This window comes from Hevea brasiliensis, chromosome 15, assembly GCF_030052815.1.
Source record: "Hevea brasiliensis isolate MT/VB/25A 57/8 chromosome 15, ASM3005281v1, whole genome shotgun sequence".
In the NCBI taxonomy this organism is placed as follows: domain Eukaryota; kingdom Viridiplantae; phylum Streptophyta; class Magnoliopsida; order Malpighiales; family Euphorbiaceae; genus Hevea; species Hevea brasiliensis.
Window position 1 is genome coordinate 68,614,198 of NC_079507.1, and position 22,741 is coordinate 68,636,938.

Genomic DNA, 22,741 nt, shown 5'->3' on the forward strand with positions numbered 1-22,741 from the left:
TAAATTTTAATTTACCTTGATTTTATTTTACTTTAATACATATTTAATAAAAATATATTTTTAATTATATATTGAATGTTATATATATATATATATATATATATATATATATATATATAATAAATTATGAAAAAATGAAATAAAATTTTATTTTCATGGTAATGAAAAATAAAATATTAATGTTAATATTCAATTTTCATTATTTTTTAATATTTTTTATAGTATAATTAATAAATAACTAATATTAGCATTAATTATATTATATTATTTTATTATTATTTAAAAAAAATTATATATATATATGCACACCTACCCCAGCTCTCGCCCCCTTAAGTTTTATTTTTTATTAATTAATTATATAATTTTTTAAAATTATGATTAAGTTATTATTTTTCTAATTATACATATATAAGTTATAAATTATTTAATTATTACATGTTAATACTATAATAAATATCTATTATTATTATTATTATTATTATTATTATTATTATTATTATTAATTCTTGAAAGGTTTACTTTAATTAGATAAAAGAAAAATTAATAACTTATTAAACGAATTTATTAATTTTATCTAATAAAAATATATACTAATTTTATATATATTATATTTTCATTTTCTGATAAAGAAGTAATCTGTATTTTTATAAAACAAATTTAAAAGGATGTAAGATTTTAAATCTATCATATTTATATCTATTGGTAATTTTTAATTAAATTTATTGATGACTATTTTCTATATTTTTTGAAAATTGTAATATATAATTATTATATAATTTAATTTTCTAAATATAATTCTCTTTTATATATATATAAAGTGAGAATATATTCACAGAAAAATGACACGTAACACTTTCTTTAACAAATTTGTCACGTTTCATTTTCTATAAATATTTTCTTTTATACTAATTACTATTTAATTTTTTATTTATCTTTTAATTATCATTATTATTTAAAATACTACATTAAAATTTATGATTTAAATTATTTTTTTTAATTTAATTTTTTAAAAATTAAGACATTTTGTAATTAAATATAATATTTATAAATTATTTATATCATTCTATAAATATTAATTATTATTTAATTTTTAATTATTCTTTTAATAATTATTATTTTTTATAATACTACTTTAATATTTATTAATTAAAATATTATTTTCTTTAAATTTTAATTTTTAAAAAATTAAGAACTTTTATGATATAATACTTAAAAATTATTTATATTTTTTTTATAAATTTATTTATATAAAACATTATTTATCATATGTTACGTTTAATAATAATAATAATAATAATAATAATAATAATAATAAAGTAATTAATGATAATTAATTTAAGAAATATTGACTATTAATTTATGATTTCGTAATTAATTATAAATACTTTCATTTATATTAATTATTATTTTTTTTATTTCTCTTTTAATTATCATTATTATTTATAATATTAGCTTAACATTTATGATTCAAATTACTTTTTTTAAAAAATTAAAATATTTAGTAATTAAATATAATATTTAAAAATTATTTATATTATTTTATAAATCCTAATTATTATTTTTTATTTCTCTTATTATTATTATTATTATTATTATTTATAATATTACTTTAATATTTATGATTTAAATTATTATTTTTTATTTTGATTTTTAAAAATTAAGATATTTTATGATTAAATATAATATTTAAAAATTATTTATATTATTTTTTTATAAATTTATTTTTACAAAAACATTATTTACTAAATGTTACCCTCTATTATTATAATAATAATAATAATAATAATAATAATAAACCATTTATGGCCATTAGTTTAAAAAAAAATAATCACTATTTGTGATCTAATCATTAACTGTCATATAATTCAATCTTAAATTATTTCATATTTTTAACAAATATTTTTATTACATTATTATATTTTTTATTATAAAATATTTGTTAAAAAATTTGAGTGACAAAAGTGTATACTTAAAAATTTATAAGAAAAATATAGAGATTTGACTTATTTATAATTAGTGTATATTATTTTTTATATTAATAATTTAATATTCTTTTTATTTTATTTTTTTAAAATTAATTAATGCTTATTATTATTATTATTATTATTATTATTATTATTATTATTATTATTATTATTATTATTATTATTGTGACCAACTTATGACCATTTATTTGAAATGACCAAGTAAAGAAGAAATTTTTTACTTTTAAAAAATTGAATTTAAATGTTTTTGTTACTATTTTTCAATTTAATAATATTTAATTATAAATTATTTTTTTATTTAAATGATCTTCATTTGTTTGTCAATATATAATATCACATAAGATTTTTGATTCACATTAAGCACTTTTCTTTCACTAAGTATTTTTATTTAACATAAATATATTTAAATATTTTTTATATTTTCTTATTTTTTTTTTAAAATTATTAGTTATCATTCTCAAAATTTATTTATTTAAATATATCTAATTAATATTTATTTAATTATTAATTTTTAAAATTTTCTTATTTAATATTTCTTAAACGTTGAATATCTTATTTCATTATAATTATATATCGAATAAAATTATAATTAATATTTTGATTATCTATATTTTATTATAATTAATTTTCATCAAAATTATTTTTAAATTTTAATTAAATATCTATATCTTAGTGTATAAATTATCTCTTAACTATAATTTTATATAGAAGTAGAATTTTAAAGATAAATTGCAAATATAATAATATTAAAAATTTAGCTACAAATAAAAATAATTAAGAATAATTAAAATTATAATATCATAATCATGAAATCTGTTTTTTAAAAAATAATATGTATTTATAGTATTTATTTTAATAATAGAAAATTATGACATTTTAAAATTATAACTTTTATTAAATGTATTTATTTTATATTACAAATTTATGTAAGGTGATAACTATTTTTGTTAAATAATTATTTTATAAAAAAATTAAGATTAATAAAAAAAATTTACATGTATATGTAGTAATCTTAAAAATAATATAATAGAATGTTATTTTTAATTTATGATAACTTGAACTGAAAAGGATATCCTGCCCAGTCAGCGCACCAAATACCTCTTATCTTAGTCCCGTCCACAAGGGCCCAAACCCACCACGACTCCGCTTGCGCAGGCCCAGAGGCCCACTTGCAGAGCTGCTTAACATTCACAGGGGCGAGACTCGAACCCGGGACCGCACGGACCGTCACGAGGCTCTGATACCACTTGAACTGAAAAGGATATCCTGCCCAGTCAGCGCACCAAATACCTTTTATCTTAGTCCCGTCCACAAGGGCCCAAACCAATTTGATAATTTTTTATTATATTAATAACAAAAAAATATTATATTTATATATTTTTAAAATAATATTACTTTCTCATTAATTTAATGTATTTTTTATAATTTATAAAAAATAAATATCGATTTATATAAATTATGAGATAAAATATAAAAATTTTATAAAATTTAAATTATTTTTTAAATAAAGTACTTTAATTACATTTTAAACAAAATAATCATCAAAATTACTCTTAATAAATATATAAAAAGAATTAAATAAGTATTTTAAAGAAAACGTGTAAGATATAAAATAGTTAAGAGTTTTATTCATACATATATGTCTTCTTTTCATTGCTTTTATGGTTAATAATATTTTTGAATTAATTGATAGATTAATTAAAATTATATATCTCTATTTAAAAAAATAAAAATGAAATTACATATTTCTCTTCAAATAAATAAAATCAAGAATGCACTTTCATAATTAATTTATATATTCAAAAATTACATATTAAGTGTTGCCACATAAATTAATTTAATAACTATCATTCATCACAAGTTCTGTACTTGCTATTGATTTCTCTTCATGGTTGAATAACGAGACAAAAAAAAGACATTTAACAAGTTATTTAAAAAAAATACTTAATTTGATTGGTTAGATTGATTTTTCTATTTAAATTTAAAATGTTAAAAATAATATAGATATTTTTATTTATTTAAAATTTTAATTTAATTGATTAAATTGATTTTCTATTTAAATTCAAATTGTATTCTGTTAGAAATATTGACAAGTTAAAAAGAATTAATCACTAATTACATAACTTAAAAACAAAAAAAAAAGTCACTAATCCACAGTAACTCATAGCTAATGATGTTTTGTGATAAATAATTCATAACTAATAAATTTAGTAATGAGAGATTTTGTGATAAATTAAATATGTAAATAAATTAATTTCTAATTATTATAGTTAAATAAAACAAAATTTTAATATTATTCTAATATAAATTCTACTTATAGCAAAAATTTTATTATAATTTCTAATTAAAAATTTGATAATTCTAAAATCTTAAGTCTATAAGTAATATTAATTAATTAAAAATTCTATTACAATAAAATTGATAAAAATTTATAAACATTGAATTTGAATTCCACTAATTTTTTAATTGTCCTAAATATTTAAAAACTTATAATGTTAAATTTTAATTAATTAAAAAATAATTTTATGTGTTTCATGAATAAATTAAAATTACTTATTTGACAAGTGATGAATGTTAATTTTACTCTGACTCTAATTTTTGCATTAAGATTCCTAAATCTTAATATCATAAATAATATTTACAATAATGTCCTAATTATATAAAAAAATCTCTTAATTAATATATCTATGCTATACTAAAATATATAAATAGTGGAATTAAATAAATCCAAAAATATATAAATAATAGAATCAAAGAATTTGGCTTAAAAAAAATACATTCCTATTTTGTTTATGACTAATAAACTTAATATATAAGAAAATTAAAAAATACAAATAAATTTCAATTAGAAGCAATAAACAGTCATAATTTGGCATTAGGATAATAAATTACTAGATTTTATTGACTATTTAAATTATATATATTATACTAATGCTATATTATATATATATATATATATATATATATATATATATATAAATTAATAAAAAAAATTACATATAAAAAAATGGCAAGTATATACAATAAGTAAAATAACGTATAATGTAAATTGCTAAAAAAACCTAGTTATTATAAAGAGTTGAACTCAACTTAATAATTGAATCAACTTGGGAATGATATTCCATTTATTTTTTTAAATTTATCATCATTTAAAATTTAAAATTAATTATTATTTAAAATACATCATAACTTTTTGTAATACTATTTTCAATATATATAACCCACAATTCATTATTTTACCATATGTATGGATAAATAAGTTTCTTTTATTTATTTATTTATTACTGACATATTTCCTAAGAGAATTATTATTTAGGAAAGAATTACACGATCCTTTTACTAGGTTTAAAAAAAATTAATATAACTATTTTTACATTTAACAGTTAATTCAGTAATTATTTTTATCGAATATTTTTACTTTAAATATTTTAATAGCTAGTAAAATAATTTACAGTTATTAGATTAACTAATATTGTCTAATAGACTTATATGCGTTCATAATGTTTTAGTTAAATGTATTTATAAATATCATTCATTCTGATTTGGGGAAATATTTTTTGTTAAAAAAAAAGAGAGAACGAAAATGGCTAATCACTATGGAGTTTGAAATAATAAAGCATTTTATATTACAGGGTACATTATACAATACTTCATGACCATATAAAATGGCAAAGAGTAAACCAAATCCAACAGAATGGGAAGAAAATTAACAACATAATTTGATTTGGTTCATACTTACAGCATATTTGGTTTGGTAATATTTGCTCAAGGCCACATGTAAGATATCACTTGGGTAAGATTATTAATCACTAGGTAGAATTAGAACAAAGCCTGCTCTGTTTGCTAGTGAGCAAACGTTCCCAATCACAATAGCAGGAATATTTTCCAATCCCAAAAATGCTAATCAAATTTTCTAATTTCTACCTAAGAAAAAGCCCCCTATACGACATAATCAGACCACTCTGCTATGTGTGAAGTGTGATCCATGGTAAAACTAGGAATCTTGTCAAGCTTAATCGGGTTCTGCGTTCCTCCAACCAATTTAGCTGGGTTGCCAACAGCAGTAGTCCTGGGTGGCACGTCCTTCAACACCACTGAACAAGCCCCAATCTTGGCCCCTTCACCAATCCTAATGTTACCCAAAATACAAGTACCAGCCCCAATCAAAACCCCATCACCAATCTTTGGATGCCTGTCTCCACAAGCCTTCCCAGTACCACCTAAGGTCACATTATGCAAGATTGACACATTGTTCCCAATCACAGCAGTCTCTCCAACAACTAGTCCTGTGGCATGATCAAGTAATATCCCCTGTCCGATCCTTGCTCCTGGGTGAATATCAACCGCAAACGCATCAGATACTCTGTTTTGGATCAATATAGCTAAAACATTTCTACCTTGTGCCCATAATTTATGTGCTATTCTATGGGCTTGGCATGCCAGAAACCCTTTGAAATTCAAGAAACAGTGCACGTAGCTTATGCAGGCGGGGTCTCTTTCCTTCACAGCTCTCAAATCTTCCTTCACTGCACCAATGATGTCTTGATTCTCTTCAAGAGCCCCTATAAAAATATCAAACAGAGTACTACTAGGAAGGCTGGAATTGCTTAACTTAATAGCGAGATGATTCGCCAACGCCCTTTCTAGTGTCTTCTGAGACAGAATGGAGGTATAGTAGTAGCTGGACAGAACTGGTTCTCGATCTGCATCTAACCTGGCGTCCTCCTGCATTTTGAGCCATGGATCTTCTTTAGTCTCGTTTTCGTGATGCAGATCTTCCGCAACTGAATCCGTGTGTATGGTTTTCATATGATTCTTGCTAAAGGGTAAGCCAGAAACATGATCGGAGAAAGTGGGTCGACAATATGTCACATACTTGTAAACATGATCATCACTTTGATCGCGACAAATTTGAGAGGGTTCCGCTCTAGGAGTGTCAACACAAGTAGCCAAGGGATTATAATGGAGATGCTTGGAAAGGGAGTAAATTGATGACGAAGCAAGTGTAAAGAAGAAAGGGTTGCAGCGAGGGTAAAGGGCCTTACATAGAAAAGGGGCTACGACCGGAGCTTTCATGGTTCTTGGGAGAATTTTATAGTGGATAATGAAAGAACAACAAAATGGTTTAATCAGGCAATCGAAATTGTTATGAACTCACCACATAAAATTTATATTTTATATATATATACTCCGAAGCAGCCTTGTGAAACGGATCTGAATTGTCGACCTTTTCTCTCTCTTCTCTTCTCCTCTCGGCTTGAGGGATTATTTTTTGCCATTAACTATCTCATCTCTTTCTTTTTTTTTTTTTGTTTTCTTAAAATCTTTATAATTAATATTATTTTACACAATTTAAGCTCTATAGAAGCTTTTTATTATTATTATTTTTTTAGAGAGAAAAGTTCATTAATAGTAATGTGCAATGCATGGGCTAAAGTCAAAATACAAGGAATAATTATATAGTTATTTTCTCTTATTAAAATATAAACCTTTTTGGCCTAGTTTTATTTATTTAATGGCTAATAACATATTATTTACCTGTAAGTGTGAGGTTAGATTCAAGTTTCTATTCTTTATTTTTTTTTTATAAAAAAATAAATTATTATTTAAAAAATATATAAACTCTTTTTATAATATAAAAAATAAATTAGACGTGATTAAAAAAAGGTAAATTGTAAATTGAGAAGAATCTATTAAAATAATTTTAATAATAAATTGAACTCTTTTTATAATATAAAAAATTTTAATAACAAATTATTGAGTATGTTCAATAAATGTAAACCTTAACGCATAAAGTTTAAATCTTATTTTTCTTAAATTTAAGATTTAATTTTTTTTATAAAATATGTACTACACAATTTTTTAAAAAATTAATATGAAGAGAAAAATAAAAAAATTAATAATGATGAGTGAAAAATATATTTTTCCTCTTAGTTTGGATAGAGGAAAGAAAATATTGGAGGAAAAGTTATTTTATAAATAGTAAAATTATAATTTTATCTTTAAATTAAAAAATAAAAATTTATATAATATAAAAATATATTTATAATTTTTTATATTTTTTTTTCTTATTTTCTGTTTATTTTGAATAAAAAATAAAAATAGACAAAAAAACTTTTATTTTTCTCTCAAATTTTTTCTCCTCCCTGATTTTCCCTATATCTGAACATGGCGTTGAGAATCATTGCCAGCGTTGAGTAATGGATTACGTGTTCCATAGTTAGGGAAGGTAACCGTCCAACGAACATGCACTGATGCAAATATATTTAACGTGGATATTGTGTTTTTTTATAACTCTTCCTCAAATATTATTTATTAATTTTATAAAATCTAATTGATTTATATTAATACCAGTTGAAGCATAAAGCGAATTTCATATTAGTATTAAAATTACGATTAAGAAAAATTATTTTTTAAAATATATTATTAAAAAAATATTAAAAAAAAATTTAAAATTAAATTTATAAATTTTAATCATAAAAATATTAAGATAATAAAATAAAATTTTTAAAATATTTTTTTAAATAACATCAAAAATAATATTTTTATTCAGAAAAATAATTTAAATGCAAAGCACATATTTTGTTCAACTAATATTGAAAAGATTAATAATTTAATTTAAAAAAATATAAAATTAAAATTAAAATTTTAATATTTATTAATTATAATTCGTAAAAATATTTATTTTTCAAGTAAAAATATTCCTCTTAAAGAATGATAGTTCATGGCATAATCATCACACAATATGATTAAAGTTATACACTTGCCGTGGAGATCATCAATAGCTTAGAATGGTTTATATGACTTCTTTTTCAAAAAATAATAAATTAAAAAATTTAAAATTAAAAAATTAATTGTTTTTCTAAATATAAAACTAATTAATATTTTAAAATTCTTCATCTCAAAGAAAGAGGAAAAAGGATAAATAGAAATCAGAGTGGGAACACAAAAGATGCCTTGGCCTTCCCCACTTCACATGCCACTCTCCAAATTACATGCTTAACCATCAACATTGCATGCAAAATTAGTAATCACACTGGACTGGACTCTTCTTAAGAACCAGTGGGCCCTAACCTCTTTTACCCATTCTCAACCCAAAACTTTTTCAGAAGAATGAGTTAATTTCACTGTTGACTGTTGAAAATTGAAATGTAGCTGACAAAGTTCTAAAATAGTGTGTGGAAATTCTCCTTCCTTAGACAGCATTGCATGATTTGAAAATCTCAGCTTCAGTCAAGAACAAAATAAACCAAAAAAAAAAAAAAAAGGAAAACAAATATTATAAACATTAACAGAAAGACTTAATTTATGAATTTCATTTCCCAAGAGTTTACATCCATGGAGCTACTAATCGAACATAACAAACATCCAAAAAGAAGCTCTACATTCCTATTTTTCACTTCTAACGTCCGATCAGCATTAGTGAAATTTCACATAGAACATTGCTTACAATTCTCCAACCCAAAAATTTTGCAGGACAGGTATAACAATTTTTACTTGTTCAAGCAAACCTTCCCCAAGCTTGAATTGAACATGAGTTTTCCTTGCACTTGCTTTTCTTATAGGACACCTACCATTACAATGTTCATTTCATAAGCCTTATGAAAAATTAAAGCAAAGAGAAGGAATCACAACGAAGAATACTATATTGCGTAAAATAGACCAGAACAACCCTAGAAGGCAATCACAACTGAAAATCATAATAATGAGAACATGATGTCAAACGTTCTCCAAAGCTATCTCTTAGAATAGTTAATCTCAGAAGAAGGCAGAGGCAATCCGTAAATCTATGGGAAGGGGTGGAGATGAAAAGTATATCCAGGAGATTGGACGTGATGTGCATTAAAAATGAAATCAAATAACAAAATAGATAAACAGCACAAGAAGGTTGGAATAGACATTATTTGAAGGAGAGATTTTTAACATGCTACAGTTTTAAGTACTCAAATCTCCAAAATATATAAAAGCACAAAAGACAAGAAGATGCCAATTGTGAGGTTCGAGTTTCATTGTGGAAAAATTGAACTCAAGATGGAACGAGCTACATAGTTTTAAGTTTTAACATAATGTGTTGCTTAGCAAAGTAAAAATAAAATTTGACAGCCTAGCATAAAACTATGAACATATATTTCCTTGAATACAATAAAATCATCATAGTTACTGCTAGTAGTCATTCTTCCTTCCAAAACAAAAATGAATATCATTCTTGCAAATAAATATGCAGTTACATAGAACACCCAGAAACAAACCTCAGGAGCTTGCTATGGAGTTGTTAAATAATAAAATAATGCTTATGTCATAGCATTGTATTCTTCATCAAAGAAATTTCAAGGCCATACTATCTAAGATCCAATGACTTCTGATCCTATTCACATTTTAGCCAAAATTTTTAATTTTAACAAAAAACGCCATGAAGTTTTGTTAGGTACACACAATTATGGCCAAAGTTGCATCCACATCTCACAGTAAAGTTGTATTTGTACTTTTTTTTTTTTTTATTCCCATGCATTGTTTGATGTCCATACTACATACTCATACTATTGATTGCGTGTTTTACTGAAAAGCACAACTTGATACAATTCATACTGAGATAAAAGTAATAAGCTGAAGCTTCAATAACTGATATATATTGGAGATCAATTGTAATATTTATAGATTGAAGTAAAAAATGTAGTAACATCTCTGGTTCTTGTCGCAATGGGATTTTGCGGTCGCCCGGACGATCACTCACCGAAGTGGGAAAGAGTGAGGAGTCGCCACCTTACTTTTGAGGGAAACTAAAGAAAACCATTTGAGAAGTTAAATTAAAAATGAAACCACTTTAAAAACAGAGATTCTAAGTTCGGGGTCCGTAAACGGGTGGGGAAGGTGTTAGGCACCCCATTTCGTCCCTTAATAAGGGTAAGTAGATTTAATTCTGCGTCCTTTACAAATTAGTTAGAAGGGCTTAGGCGGCAATGTTAATCCTTTTGGTAGAAGGAATGTTTGATTTTTCACTAAATTTGGATCACCCAGATACATAAGTAAATGAGACAACCTTAGTGAACGGGTGTGAGAATCGGATAAGAACTCTCCTCCGATATTTTTTAAGTTGTTCATTAAAATTTTGAGGGGAGACCGGATAAGAACCCTCCTCCGGTCTCTTTTAAGTTATTTATTTAAAGTTTTGAGGATGAGACCGGATAAGAACTCTCCTCCGATCTCTTTCAGATGTTTATTAAAATTTGAGGTGGAGACCGGATAAGAACTCTCCTCCGATCCTTATTTAATGTTTATTAAAATTTTGAAGGGAGACCGGATAAGAATCCTCCTCCGATCTCTTTTAAGTTATTTATTAAAATTTTGAGAGGAGACCGGATAAGAACCCTCCTCCGATCTCCTTTAGAGTTATTCGTTAATGTTTTGAGTTGAGACCGGATAAGAACTCTCTTCCGATCCCTACTTAATGTTTATCAAAATTTTGAAGGGAGACCGGATAAGAACCCTCCTCCGATCTCCTTTAAGAGTTGACTTAAAACTTTTAGGCAAGGATAGGATAAGGACTCTTCCGACCCCTTCTATTTTGATGAGACTCGGACAAAGACTTTTCCGACCTTTAAAAATTTAACCACAGCTACGGGTCTTAAGAACCTAAAACTAAGAATTCTGACCTTCAAAAATGCCGGGGATAAGGTTTATGGATATCCTGTGGCTGAACGGGGAACACTAGACTTGATTCACTGACCTTTTCATGTAGTCATTTTACCAATATCTATTAATGACCGATCCACTCTGTTTCGTTTACTTTGGTCTTATTCCATTTCATGACATCTTTGTCGAATTGCTGTTTACGTCGGCCTAATAGTTCGGCTATCTTCCTGACGTGTTATTCAGGTCCTCTTTTTAAAGGAGACCTCTAAGTTGCAGCTACCTACGTTTACCCAACCATTTACATACTACAAAGAGTTAAAAAAAAACTGGTTTTCAGAAATTACGGAGATCAATAAAATGAACTGATCACTAAAAAAATGATTTGAGAGTGACTTTCTTTGGGATTGCTTGTGCAGAAATGGTCTAGATGTAAGAAGAACAAGTAAAATGCGGGAAATAAACGTGGACGCTTAATAAAACAGCAACATGAACTCTTATAACAATATTTTCTCTTGGGTTCTCTTGTACAAAATACCCTTGAAGAAAGTTGCAGATGTATGAAGAACAAAGGAAGTGCAGGAAACAAACGTAAATGAGTGTGAACTCTTACCTGTGAGGAGCCAAATATATTGAAATAACTGTGAAGTGGTAAACAGTGATGAAGATGGCGGATTGATCAGCCTGAGAGTTGATGTCTGTCGTGAAACCGAGAGATGCTTTAGCTAAAAGGTAACCGGGTAAGAACCAGTGAAAGGAAGTTGAGCTTGAGCAGCGGAAAGGAAAGCGAGAGATGATGAGAGTATGACCGGATAATGAACAAACTGAAATGTAGAGTTCCAATATTCAAAATCTTTTCAAGAAAACACTCCACGAAAACTAGTTACAAAAATATATTTAATCACTACAAAACAGAGTAACAAACTGAATGAAGTTTTGAGTTCCTCCACGATAATAGCAACCTCTTGCCTATATTTTTGTGTCCCCACTGAGCAGTTTTCATGCAGTATTTATAGGAATCGGGTGCTCCCCATGAAGGGTCGGATTCATTTTGAGGAGATGGAGGGTCGGGATTTTGAAGTACATGATCGGATGTTCAGAATTAAAGAGAATCAAAGCGAATGGTGAGATCGCTTCTCAAAGTATTTGTCCTTTTCCTCTTTTAATCAAGCGGTCTTGAATCCTCTTGTCCGAACGATCCGAGGCCGAGAGTGAAAACGCTGGTATTGTCATCTTCTCTTTTGATCCAAGGGTTCCGGATTCATCCTTACAAGTGAGATCAACGGTGGAGATTGGGATGTACTGGATCATGACACACCGCACTGTCGGCGTGCGGGCGATTCTTAGGCGTGCGGTGGAGATCTCGTCGCCACGCTTTAACTACCTCGGCTCACGATTCGACGGTTATTGGAATTTGTCTTATTCTTTTTGTCTTCCGATCCTCCCCTAGCTCCTATTCCGATCTCTCATGCCGATCTCCTATCTCCGATCTCTTTTATCCCTTGATCGATCGGATTCGGTCCAAGCATTAATTACATCTCGATTTTGAGCGTCGCCGTTTTCCTTCGACATTAAATGCCCATTTTCCCTATATATACCCCTGTTGATAGTGGCATTTCCTTCATTCGATTTTCTCTCTTTCTCCTTGTTTCTTGGTTCTAGCTTCGGGAAAGTTCGCTACAATCGTGGTTTTGATCCTCTTCCGATGGAATTCCCTATTCCTCGATGAAAATTTATGATCCGGTGATTGGATGGTCCTAGCGGCGATGGTGAGAGAACTGGATTTGACCGATCCGTATTGCGGGCTTGGTTGTACCGATCTCGAGTTGCTCAATCGAGTTCATTCGGCTTCTCATCACATTGAGTGTTCCGAAATGATTCTAATCCACATTGGGTGTTCCACACGGATGAAGCATCCGTCGGCAATATCCTTGGGATCGATTATAAAGCGATCCTTGGAACACCAGGAGTATCCTTGGAATTAGTTATAAAGCGATCCATGGATCTCCGGGAGTATCCTTGGGATCATTGTAAACCGATCCTTAGATCGCCTTTTGATATACTCGGATCTCCAATGTATTCCGATCCTTAGAGATCGCCAAAATGATGTAGTCTGTCAATGTAATCGGATCTCTAGAGATCACCCAAATGATGTAGTTAGTCCTTTATTGTAATCCGATCCTAGAGATCGCCCAAATGATGTAATCCGATCTTTTGCAAATAAAGACTTTATTTTGCGATTATCATCTTATTATTTTTGCATTGATTATTTTCCGATCTCTAAGGTGGTTATCCGATCCGGTTCTTTACTTGAATGACACTTGGTGATCCTTTATTCAAAATATTTAACTTATTATGCGATCTCAATTAACCGATCTCTGAACATTCGGATATTTGAGAGAAGTGTCGAAACATTTGTCGAGTCTCACCAATCGATGCGCGCCTAGAACCTCGCGAGCATTAAATGCTCGGACTAGTATAAATAGGGGAGGGTTAGCCGCTTGTTCTCTCATTTCATTTTGATCTCCTGCTCATAGCTTCGAAGTTCTCTCATTGTCTCCAGTTTCTCCGACGCCGATTAGACTCTGGTAAGGACTTTGATCTTCCTTTTTGTTTAAGTTCTTTGTTTCTTTTGAAAATGAGCGGTGCCGAAGGTCAGAGAGCGGCGAGCCCTCCTTCCATTGAGTTCTCTTGGTCATCGTCGATGAAGAAGAGCGGTCAGACCAAGCGCGCAACTGGACCCCTTAGGGTCCTGCTTGTGTCGGGCGGGTCGTACCATTAAGCGTCGCGCCCTTCTTCAAGAGAGAGACCCTTCCCATAGACGAGCTTAGTCGGTTCTTGAGAATCCGATGCAATCGTTTGTTCAAGGATACAACATTTGTCCTGATTCATATGAGCTGATCAAGTGCCATGGCGATCTTCGTATCGATCATTCTTTTGAAGAGGATGACATGGTCATGGTGTACGAAGAAACGATTAAAGGCCGATGCGAGGTTCCCTCTAGCCGATTTCTATAAGGAGGTCCTAAAATTTCACCGAATATCCATTGTTCAAATCCACCCCAACTCGTGGCGGATCTTGGTTGCTTTCCGAGGTCTATGCCGAGCTAAGGGAATCGGACTCTACGACTAAAGTGTTCGCCAAGTCGCACTGGCTAACTCACCGAAAGGACGATGACCACTGGTTCTTTCAGGCGAAGCCTAATTGCGGGCTCTTTTCCGATCTGCCCTCGTCTCTTAAGAACTGGAAGAATCGTTTCTTCATTGTGAGGAGCAAAGATCCGAGCCGCTGTGAGGACATCCCATGTGGTGGTACGGGGACCCTTGCTTAGAACCATATTACCACAGCGAAGAGGAAAGTTTGATAGTGATGGATCTCAAGAGTGAGGCGCCACTAAAAAGTATTCTTGTTTGGATTCGGTGGCTCGAATTTGCACCATTAATTTGTTGTGCTCCTTGGCCAAGACCGCGAACTTCCGCTCTCTAACCTCGGCATCGGTATTTTCTATATCTCAATTCTCACGACCTTAGTGATCTCACTAACCTTTTCTTTGTGCAGGTATGGCGGGTGGTGAGGGTTCAAGGAAACGGAAGAAGGAGAGAGAGATCTCCTGAAGATAAAGGAGATAAAGCGTTGAGCGACTCCAAACGCCGGTCACGAACACAGGGAGATACAAAGTGATCCTCCCCAACCTTGGTCCGCCGACCACCGGTTACCCGATCTCCTCCTAGATCGGAGGAGCGACCTCAGACTCTTGCAGATTGTTCCAAGCGGGAAGGGGGCCTTCTCAAGCTCGGGAGGACCTCTTCTCGGGGCGCTCAAGTACTGATCGACTGCTTGAGGAATAATCGGACCGTCAAGGAGAACTCTGATTTCGCCAAAGTCCTGGGGTCTACCATCTTCTTTCCGGAGGATCGGGACAGGCTATCTCAGAATGGTCTCGACGACATATTGACTCGGACCATGAGCTTAAGCGTGGAGTGTGCAGTGAACCGACCATGATCCGGAAAGGATTCAGCTGGGTAAGGAGATCGGGAAGAAAAATCGGAGGTGGATTCTCTCCGATCCCAACTCTCATCCGCCGGATTATATATCTCAAGTCGAGGGCGGGCAAAGCTCCATGAAGACCGGTTGGCGAGCAGAATCGTGCTTTGGATGAGAGGGACCGTGCTCTTAAGGAAGTCCAGTGCTTCACGCCAACGGCGCTCGTGTCGCTCAACTTATAGAGGAACTTGAGGCGAAGGATAAGGAGCTTAAGGAGAAAGGCAAGGAGCTTAAGGAGAGGGATGAGGAGATGGTGACGGGAATAGCCGAGGCCTATGTGAAGGCTCACAAGGATCTCTTGGCCGCACTCCAGGAGCGTTACCCGAGAAGACTTTTCTTGGATGGCCGATGTGGCTCCCGAGGACAATGATGAAGACAGTGAGGATGAAGCCCAGGGTGAGAGGGAGAGAGGGAGTGATCAAGTGTAGATCAAGTGGGGTGATCCCCACCAATAACTTGTACAAATTATGACATGAAATGAAATGCCTTTTGTTCAATGAATGATTGTGATCGGAAAATTTTAAACCATTATTTGTCTGAGTATTTGATTGTATGAGCACAGCAAAACAAAAACTAAATGTGATTATTAATCTAAGTATGAGAGATCGGAAAGCACTTTGAACATGAGATCGGTAGGGAAGAAATGCTGAACAGAACTTGACCGAAAATTTAACTTGAACACTTAAGATCGGAATCGAACCAAAACTTTAGCTCTTAATCTTTCGGATAGGAGGTCGGCAATAAAACTGGTAGGAAAAGATCTAGTGCCCGTTCATTTTATTCATCAACAGAGATCAGGAATATTCTTGACAGGTCCGGAAATCCGACATCGGGTTTGAGAGGTCGGTAAAATGATTTTGAGAGATCGGCTGAGTTTTAAGGGATGCTAGGACTTAGCATTGATTCAAGTCTTTGTGAGGAGAGATCGGAAATGTGACCGCCTATCAAGGAGGGACCGGAAACGTGATTAGCTGTTCAAAGAAGAATTTTTATTGATTCTAGGGATCGACCAAAATATGGTGTCGACAGTTCTGCATGTATCTAAGTTCCAACTTGTTGGAAATGATAGCAATGTTCTACCATGGGTCATCTTTGGCCACAAATGTATAACTAACCAAAGTTCATGGCCTAACCAGTTTGACTAAAATTGCAACAAGAGTCATGAATTTCTAAGTAATATGGCCAAATTTCAAAGGGACAAAAAAAGCATACATAGAGCAACTTAAAAACTTCAAGAAATTACCTTAGTCTTTGCTTCTTCAGAGCTTAACCTCCACATCAACCCCAGCAGGAAGGTCGAGTTGCATCAATGAATCAATTGTCTGAGCAGTTGGGTAGAGAATATCAATTAGGCGTTGGTGGGTTCTGATCTCAAAATGAAATCTAGCATCCTTGTGCACATGGGGGGATTTTAAAACACAGTAGATTCGCTTCTTTGTTGGTAATGGTACAGGACCCATGGTCTTTGCATTGGTAGTCCTAGCAGCATCCATTATCTGCTTGCAGGAGTCCTCAATCAGGGGCACCCAGTAAGACCTTAGCTTAATTCTAATTTTCTGCTTTGGAGCCATCTAAGAACAGAAACAACATCAAGAGAAAATAAAAATTCTTCTTAAACATATGGATGAAGAAAACAAAGAGACAGTTCAAGATGAAAAAAGATATTATGATTATTGAGAACAAGACCAGTGTTTTTAAATATCATGGTAGTAGTGTTGTAATCCAAAGCTGATTTAAGATCATCTGGGTTGCTAATTTGGCCACCAGAAACTATATTGCATAAACAACATAATGGAATCTAGCTAATGAAGAAATCACATATATTATAAATGCTAGTCTAGTCTTTTCTCAGCATTCGGCAATTAAAAAGCTTTAATTTCTACAAGCCAATACTATTGCCATGGGAAAAGGTGTTTGATCCCTACAACACAATCAATTTTCCTATATTATTTCAACATAAAAGTAGAAAGTATAAATATTTTTGCCTAAACCGACTACAGGATCCTATGATTACTTGACAAAGTCCTTTCCAGAAAAAAAAGGATAGCTGAGGGAGTACTCAAAGGCAATAAGGTTAAACACTATAAGATGATAATGATCAATTGTAGACTTGACAATCACACTTAAGAAGAAAAAAAATGGAAAGTTTTTGTAAACCTACCATCTTATATGCAAAACCACTGCATATCCACAACAAATTGTTTCACAACTCGCATATAAATCAAAAGGCTCAATATCAAAACATTCAAGCACATGATTATGAGAAATATGGACTGGTCTAATGCTACATCATCGCAATAAGTACAAAGGTTTTTGACAAAAATGCTTACAACATCCTATGACAATCTAGCACAAGAGTAAATCTTATTGAACTCTACATGCCTTAATAGGATTCAATGCCCCAAAGGTACTGAAAAAATAGCCTCTTATCAGTAATAAGTTCGTCTATCAAAGCAACACTATATGAGCGAAGGCATTACCTAATAATAAATTGGAAAGCACAAAAAAGAAGTGTATTTACATCATGAATTAGAGTTACAGGCAGTGAATTTCAGAGGCAAGTTTACTTTTACAACAAATCTCATCTTAGCATTTTTAGGTGACCAGATCCAACCAGAATTAGATTTACAAAATGAACTTCAGTCTATACAGCTTCAGGCAATTCATTATTCAATACAATAAGCCTACTGCATAGACAAAAAACTTCCTGGGTAATCAACTTCACCTTAACAGAAATTTATGGTCTTATGGACAATCCAAAGAGTCTAATATTCTTTAGCACAAAATGTATATGTAAGGTGGAAATTTTCCAACGCACAAAAGGAGCCCCTAATTCATTGTGACTAAAGTGCATATGATTGGTGTTTGCTACCTTGGTTCCTTCAACTACACTGCAATGTTGCATAGAGAATGAATGGCGTTTATACTAGGTCCATTAGCATGATAGTATTTTTCCTCAGCAGTCCCAAGTAACAACATCATTTCATGAATTTTTTAAAATTTTTTTTTTTAAATTTCCTTACAATATGTTAAGAGAAAGATACCTTATCCGCATCTGCTCCAATGCTGAGTGATGGAGAAGTTGGTATCTCAGAATCTCCAATCTGCAGCACACAAGATTAAGAAGAGATACGCAATTTGAGCAAGAATATTTGATTGAAGGGAAATAATGGTGATAAAAAAAATCAGAACTTTTTTTTTTTCCTTTATAACGAGAGAAAGATAACGAGGAGCGCCAGAAAATATAAAGCAATAGGAATATGCATAAGCTAGTAATTAAAAAGCCAAAAAGCCAAATACTTAAAACTCATCATAATTGAACCAGAAAGAAAAAGATTTAGCTTTACTATCTCACATTTCCCCATTTTCTGGGCAAGCAAACATTAACGGGATAAAAGGAAACAAACCTGAAAAGTATCAGAATCAGGTTCATCAAGGGTTTCAGGAGGTGGGTCTAGAGTGTCTTCAGAATCCAAAGTCTCAGGAGCAGCAAAAACCCTGGTTGTTGAGGGTGATAGCTTTAGGGAGCTAAAGGCAACATTAACAGAATTGGAGAATACAGACAAAGAAGAAGAAGAAGAAGCAAAGAGCTTGGTTGGTGCTGTTGGTTTAGAAGAGAATGAAGAAGAAGTAGCAAGAGAAGGGATTAGCGTCGTACTTGATGAAGATAATGCCATTCTCAATCTTTCTCTTCTCCTTCTCCTTCACAGTGAAACCCCTTAGCCCTTAGTGAAATTATCCAATTATTTGGGAAAAAAAAATAAAAAATTAGGTCGCTAGGCCCATCTCTGGTGTGGGCTTTGGTTTACATGTGTTAGGCCTCATGCGTCTTGAAAGGTTCGATCAGTTGCACGACTTATAATATATATATAGTTTTATATATTAATTCGATATTTTTATTAAATTTAATATAATTAATTTTTTTTCTACCGTGCAAGTTTGGAGAAACTTCTATTTATTTATTCTAAAATCATTCTCCTTGAAAAAAAGAAAATTACTTCTTATTATATAGTTTATTAATTATTATTCAGTTTATTATACCTTCATTAAATAAAAAAAAATTAATTATTAATGAAATTTCAACTCTAAGTAGCTATTCAAATATTTTCCGGTAAATATCAAATTATATGATTTAACAGAAAAAAAAAAATCCGTTAGCAGAAAAGTGGAAATAATTGATCATCACAAAAGAGATGGTTTTCGTCGGCTTCTAAAGCAGCTGTTACCGATGATTGATGATGATTAAGGTCGCGTTAAATGTTCCATAGCTCTCTCTCAGCCCTCGTGACAGGAGATCGAAAATTCAAGAGCCATTCCACCCTTTCAGTTTCAGCTAAAGAAAAACTATAACCGATATTTTTCTTCTCACTTCTATTAACTGCCCATCAACAAACAACTTTTCAATATTTTAAGAAGCCAAAGTCACAAAAATAACTCCATTAAAAACCCAATTCTGAACTTTGCATAACTTTCATGACTGACCTTCCCTTTCCTTTCCCATTTCTTTAAATGCAAAAGCACTCGATCCCAATCTTTGTTCTTGTTCCTTCTCTACTTCCATTTAATTTTTATTCTTCACCATGCTCTTTGCTGCTGCTTGCTACTATCATTATTTCAGTTCCTTAAGGACTACAACGGAGACACACTACACCTGCGCTACCTTATTTATTATTCTCTCCTCTTTTCACACCCTTTCAACTTCAAGAACTTGCAACTCTCAAAATAACAACACTTATAGATTTACAATACCATGCGTGTCCCTAGTTTCTGTGCTTATCTAACTCTCTTTCTATTTTATGGTTTGCGTACAACTGCTTTGATACCAAAATAAAGGGATACCCAGATACTGGTTATCGTAGATAGAAGAGGAAAGACTATGGAAAGGTGTGTTCTTGGCTCTTTTGTTGTGGTGTTCATGTCTTTTCTGGGTTGTTTTCTAGTGGGTTTATCGCAAAGTGAAGTGTATGCGAAGGGTTTTATTACTTGGGATGACATGAAAGTGGATGAGGACGGTAGAACGAGGTTGAGTTCTAGAGATAATTATAATCAAAGCCTAGTTATTGTAGTTGACGAGAATGGTGGAGGTGATTCGTTAACAGTTCAAGGTGCAATAGATATGGTACCAGAACATAACACAGGCAGAGTGAAAATTTACATTCTTCCAGGGATTTACAGGTTTGTATAAACATGTCAAAATTGAAATCTGTTTTTATTTAGTATCTAAATACAGTAATAAATCTCCAAGTTAAAATCACACATCTGACAATTGAAAAGCGTTGAGTTCCACATAGTGTTTGCGTAAATAGTTCATGTAACTTATGTTCACTCCGAAAAAGGATCTTCGTGGATAAAATAATAATAATAATAATAATATTTGTTATTCAAAATTAGAATAATTTTCTTTAAGCAACTCCCTCTAGCCAGTAGAACCGGCAAATTAGATTTTCAAACTGTGCACTCTTTTACAGTTGTGCTATTTTTTGGTAACTAAGTGGGCACATAATTTTAGCTACGTGGTTAATTTGGGGTAGTTACCTGAGCTTGTCATGGCTATTGACTTTTTTTGCTTTCCCTTCCAAATCAAACTGAAAATTGGTATCAATTTCCTAGATTTTTGTCTATTTTACTTTTCAATGACTACTGAAAATCTTCAGACATTGCATTTACCAAGTTCTGAGTCACCAGTTCATGTGCATTTCATTAATCCATTGAAGCTTAATGCAGAGAGAAGGTACATGTACCAAGTACCAAGCCATATATCTCATTCCTTGGCAAGGAAGGCCAAATAAATGATACTATAATTACTTGGAACAGTAAAGCTTCTGATACGGACAGCAATGGTGTTGAACTGGGAACCTATAGATCAGCATCGGTCACGATAGAATCCGATTACTTCTGCGCTACCGGAATCACTTTTGAGGTAATTAAGATCATAGTTGTTTGGTGTTGGTTTGCAACCTCCAGCAATTTTATTTTTAAGTACTGTGTCGATGATGGGTGGTAATGGCAGAATACAGTGGTAGCTGTGCCTGGAGGATATGGAATGCAAGCTGTAGCTTTGAGGGTTTCTGGTGACAAGGCCTTTTTCTACAAGGTCAGGATCTTGGGGACACAGGATACACTCTTAGATGAGACTGGATCGCACTACTTTTACCAATGTCACATTCAAGGAAGTGTAGACTTCATATTTGGTAGAGGAAGATCGCTCTTTCAGGTTGTACAGCTAAATCTTTTAATTTTTTTTTTCCTTGGATTTCAGACAAATTTTTAAGATCGTAAATACTGAGGTTGGTGTTCGAAACAGGATTGTATCCTTCAATCAACAGCCAAAAAAACAGGAGCAATTGCAGCCCACCACAGGGATTCGCCTTATGACGATACAGGTTTCTCTTTCGTAGGCTGTGTGATCAATGGGACTGGAAAAGTCCTTCTGGGAAGAGCTTGGGGAAACTATTCCAGGGCAATATACTCTTACTGTTACTTTGATAACATTATAATTCCTTCAGGATGGAGCGACTGGAACAGCCCGTACAGGCAAAAGTACAACTCCTTTAATCCTCAAAACACGATCTAAATTCAGAGTTAATGAAAACTTTTTAACACAAGTTACAAAATTTTCAAATTTGCAGGACCGTGGTTTTCGGAGAATATGAGTGCAGTGGAAGAGGAGCAGAAACTAGAGGCCGAGTGCCATGGTTGAAGACTTTCAGTTATGAGGAAGTAAAGCCTTTCCTAGGCATGCAATTCATAAATGGAGGCCAATGGCTTAGACTCTAGTTCTGTTGCTCCCCTTCTTTGTTAAGCATGCTAATTTGTTATTCTTTTCTAATTCCATTTTTAAAATAGAGCCTTAAGGCAAGTAGCTAATGGCTTTAGAGGGGATTCACTATGTTCCAGGGCTAAACCATGCCCAGCACCATCAAGTCACTGATTTTTCAATTTGTCGTTTCCTCTTTCTGCTTCGGTTCAGAACCGATCAGTGCCTTCCAATAAAAGGTATCAATTCATTGGAGATTTATCCAAAAAAAACAGCATGATCACAAGAGAACGCTAATGCAGAATGCAAAATCATTTCTATTTAAAAT

The 22,741-nt window shown here is 31.5% G+C and overlaps 3 protein-coding genes across 4 annotated transcripts; 1 reads left to right on the forward strand and 2 right to left on the reverse strand.

Moving 5' to 3' along the window:
* Positions 1 to 5,584: 5,584 nt before the first annotated feature.
* On the reverse strand, positions 5,585 to 7,147 carry LOC131173853 (serine acetyltransferase 1, chloroplastic-like). Of its 2 annotated transcripts, XM_058136449.1 has the most exons (2): positions 6,383 to 7,147; positions 5,585 to 6,313 (listed from the first exon to the last, which is right to left on the reverse strand). In XM_058136449.1, the coding sequence occupies exons 1-2, from the start codon at positions 7,059 to 7,061 to the stop codon at positions 5,925 to 5,927; spliced, it is 1,068 nt and encodes a 355-aa protein (XP_057992432.1). In that variant the 5' UTR covers positions 7,062 to 7,147; the 3' UTR covers positions 5,585 to 5,924. The 2 variants fall into 2 exon arrangements, with proteins under 2 accessions (XP_057992432.1, XP_057992431.1); XM_058136448.1 differs by having other exon boundaries at positions 5,585 to 7,144.
* Positions 7,148 to 9,273: 2,126 nt separating this feature from the next.
* On the reverse strand, positions 9,274 to 19,395 carry LOC110651000 (30S ribosomal protein S10, chloroplastic). The gene is made up of 4 exons (XM_021806178.2): positions 19,064 to 19,395; positions 18,701 to 18,760; positions 16,900 to 17,227; positions 9,274 to 9,555 (listed from the first exon to the last, which is right to left on the reverse strand). The coding sequence occupies exons 1-3, from the start codon at positions 19,331 to 19,333 to the stop codon at positions 16,916 to 16,918; spliced, it is 642 nt and encodes a 213-aa protein (XP_021661870.1). The 5' UTR covers positions 19,334 to 19,395; the 3' UTR covers positions 9,274 to 9,555; positions 16,900 to 16,915.
* Positions 19,396 to 20,274: 879 nt separating this feature from the next.
* LOC110650999 (pectinesterase QRT1-like) lies at positions 20,275 to 22,674 on the forward strand. Its single transcript, XM_021806177.2, has 5 exons — positions 20,275 to 20,831; positions 21,381 to 21,576; positions 21,667 to 21,870; positions 21,961 to 22,196; positions 22,286 to 22,674. Exons 1-5 carry the CDS (start codon positions 20,533 to 20,535, stop codon positions 22,431 to 22,433), a joined length of 1,083 nt encoding a protein of 360 aa, XP_021661869.2. The 5' UTR covers positions 20,275 to 20,532; the 3' UTR covers positions 22,434 to 22,674.
* The last annotated feature ends 67 nt before the right edge of the window (positions 22,675 to 22,741 follow it).

What these genes read in the sequence shown, in the direction of transcription:
- LOC131173853 (XM_058136448.1), bottom strand. Translation starts at nt 7,061, where the DNA reads ATGAAAGCTCCGGTCGTAGCCCCTTTTCTATGTAAGGCCCTTTACCCT.
- LOC110650999 (XM_021806177.2), top strand. Translation starts at nt 20,533, where the DNA reads ATGGAAAGGTGTGTTCTTGGCTCTTTTGTTGTGGTGTTCATGTCTTTT. An exon ending in GAGGAAGATCGCTCTTTCAG is followed by an intron (nt 21,871 to 21,960) that starts GTTGTACAGCTA and finishes TGTTCGAAACAG; the next exon opens with GATTGTATCCTTCAATCAAC. An exon ending in AACAGCCCGTACAGGCAAAA is followed by an intron (nt 22,197 to 22,285) that starts GTACAACTCCTT and finishes TCAAATTTGCAG; the next exon opens with GACCGTGGTTTTCGGAGAAT.
- LOC110651000 (XM_021806178.2), bottom strand. Translation starts at nt 19,333, where the DNA reads ATGGCATTATCTTCATCAAGTACGACGCTAATCCCTTCTCTTGCTACT. An exon ending in CTGATTCTGATACTTTTCAG is followed by an intron (nt 18,761 to 19,063) that starts GTTTGTTTCCTT and finishes TGTGTGCTGCAG; the next exon opens with ATTGGAGATTCTGAGATACC. An exon ending in TTGGAGCAGATGCGGATAAG is followed by an intron (nt 17,228 to 18,700) that starts GTATCTTTCTCT and finishes TTCTGTTCTTAG; the next exon opens with ATGGCTCCAAAGCAGAAAAT.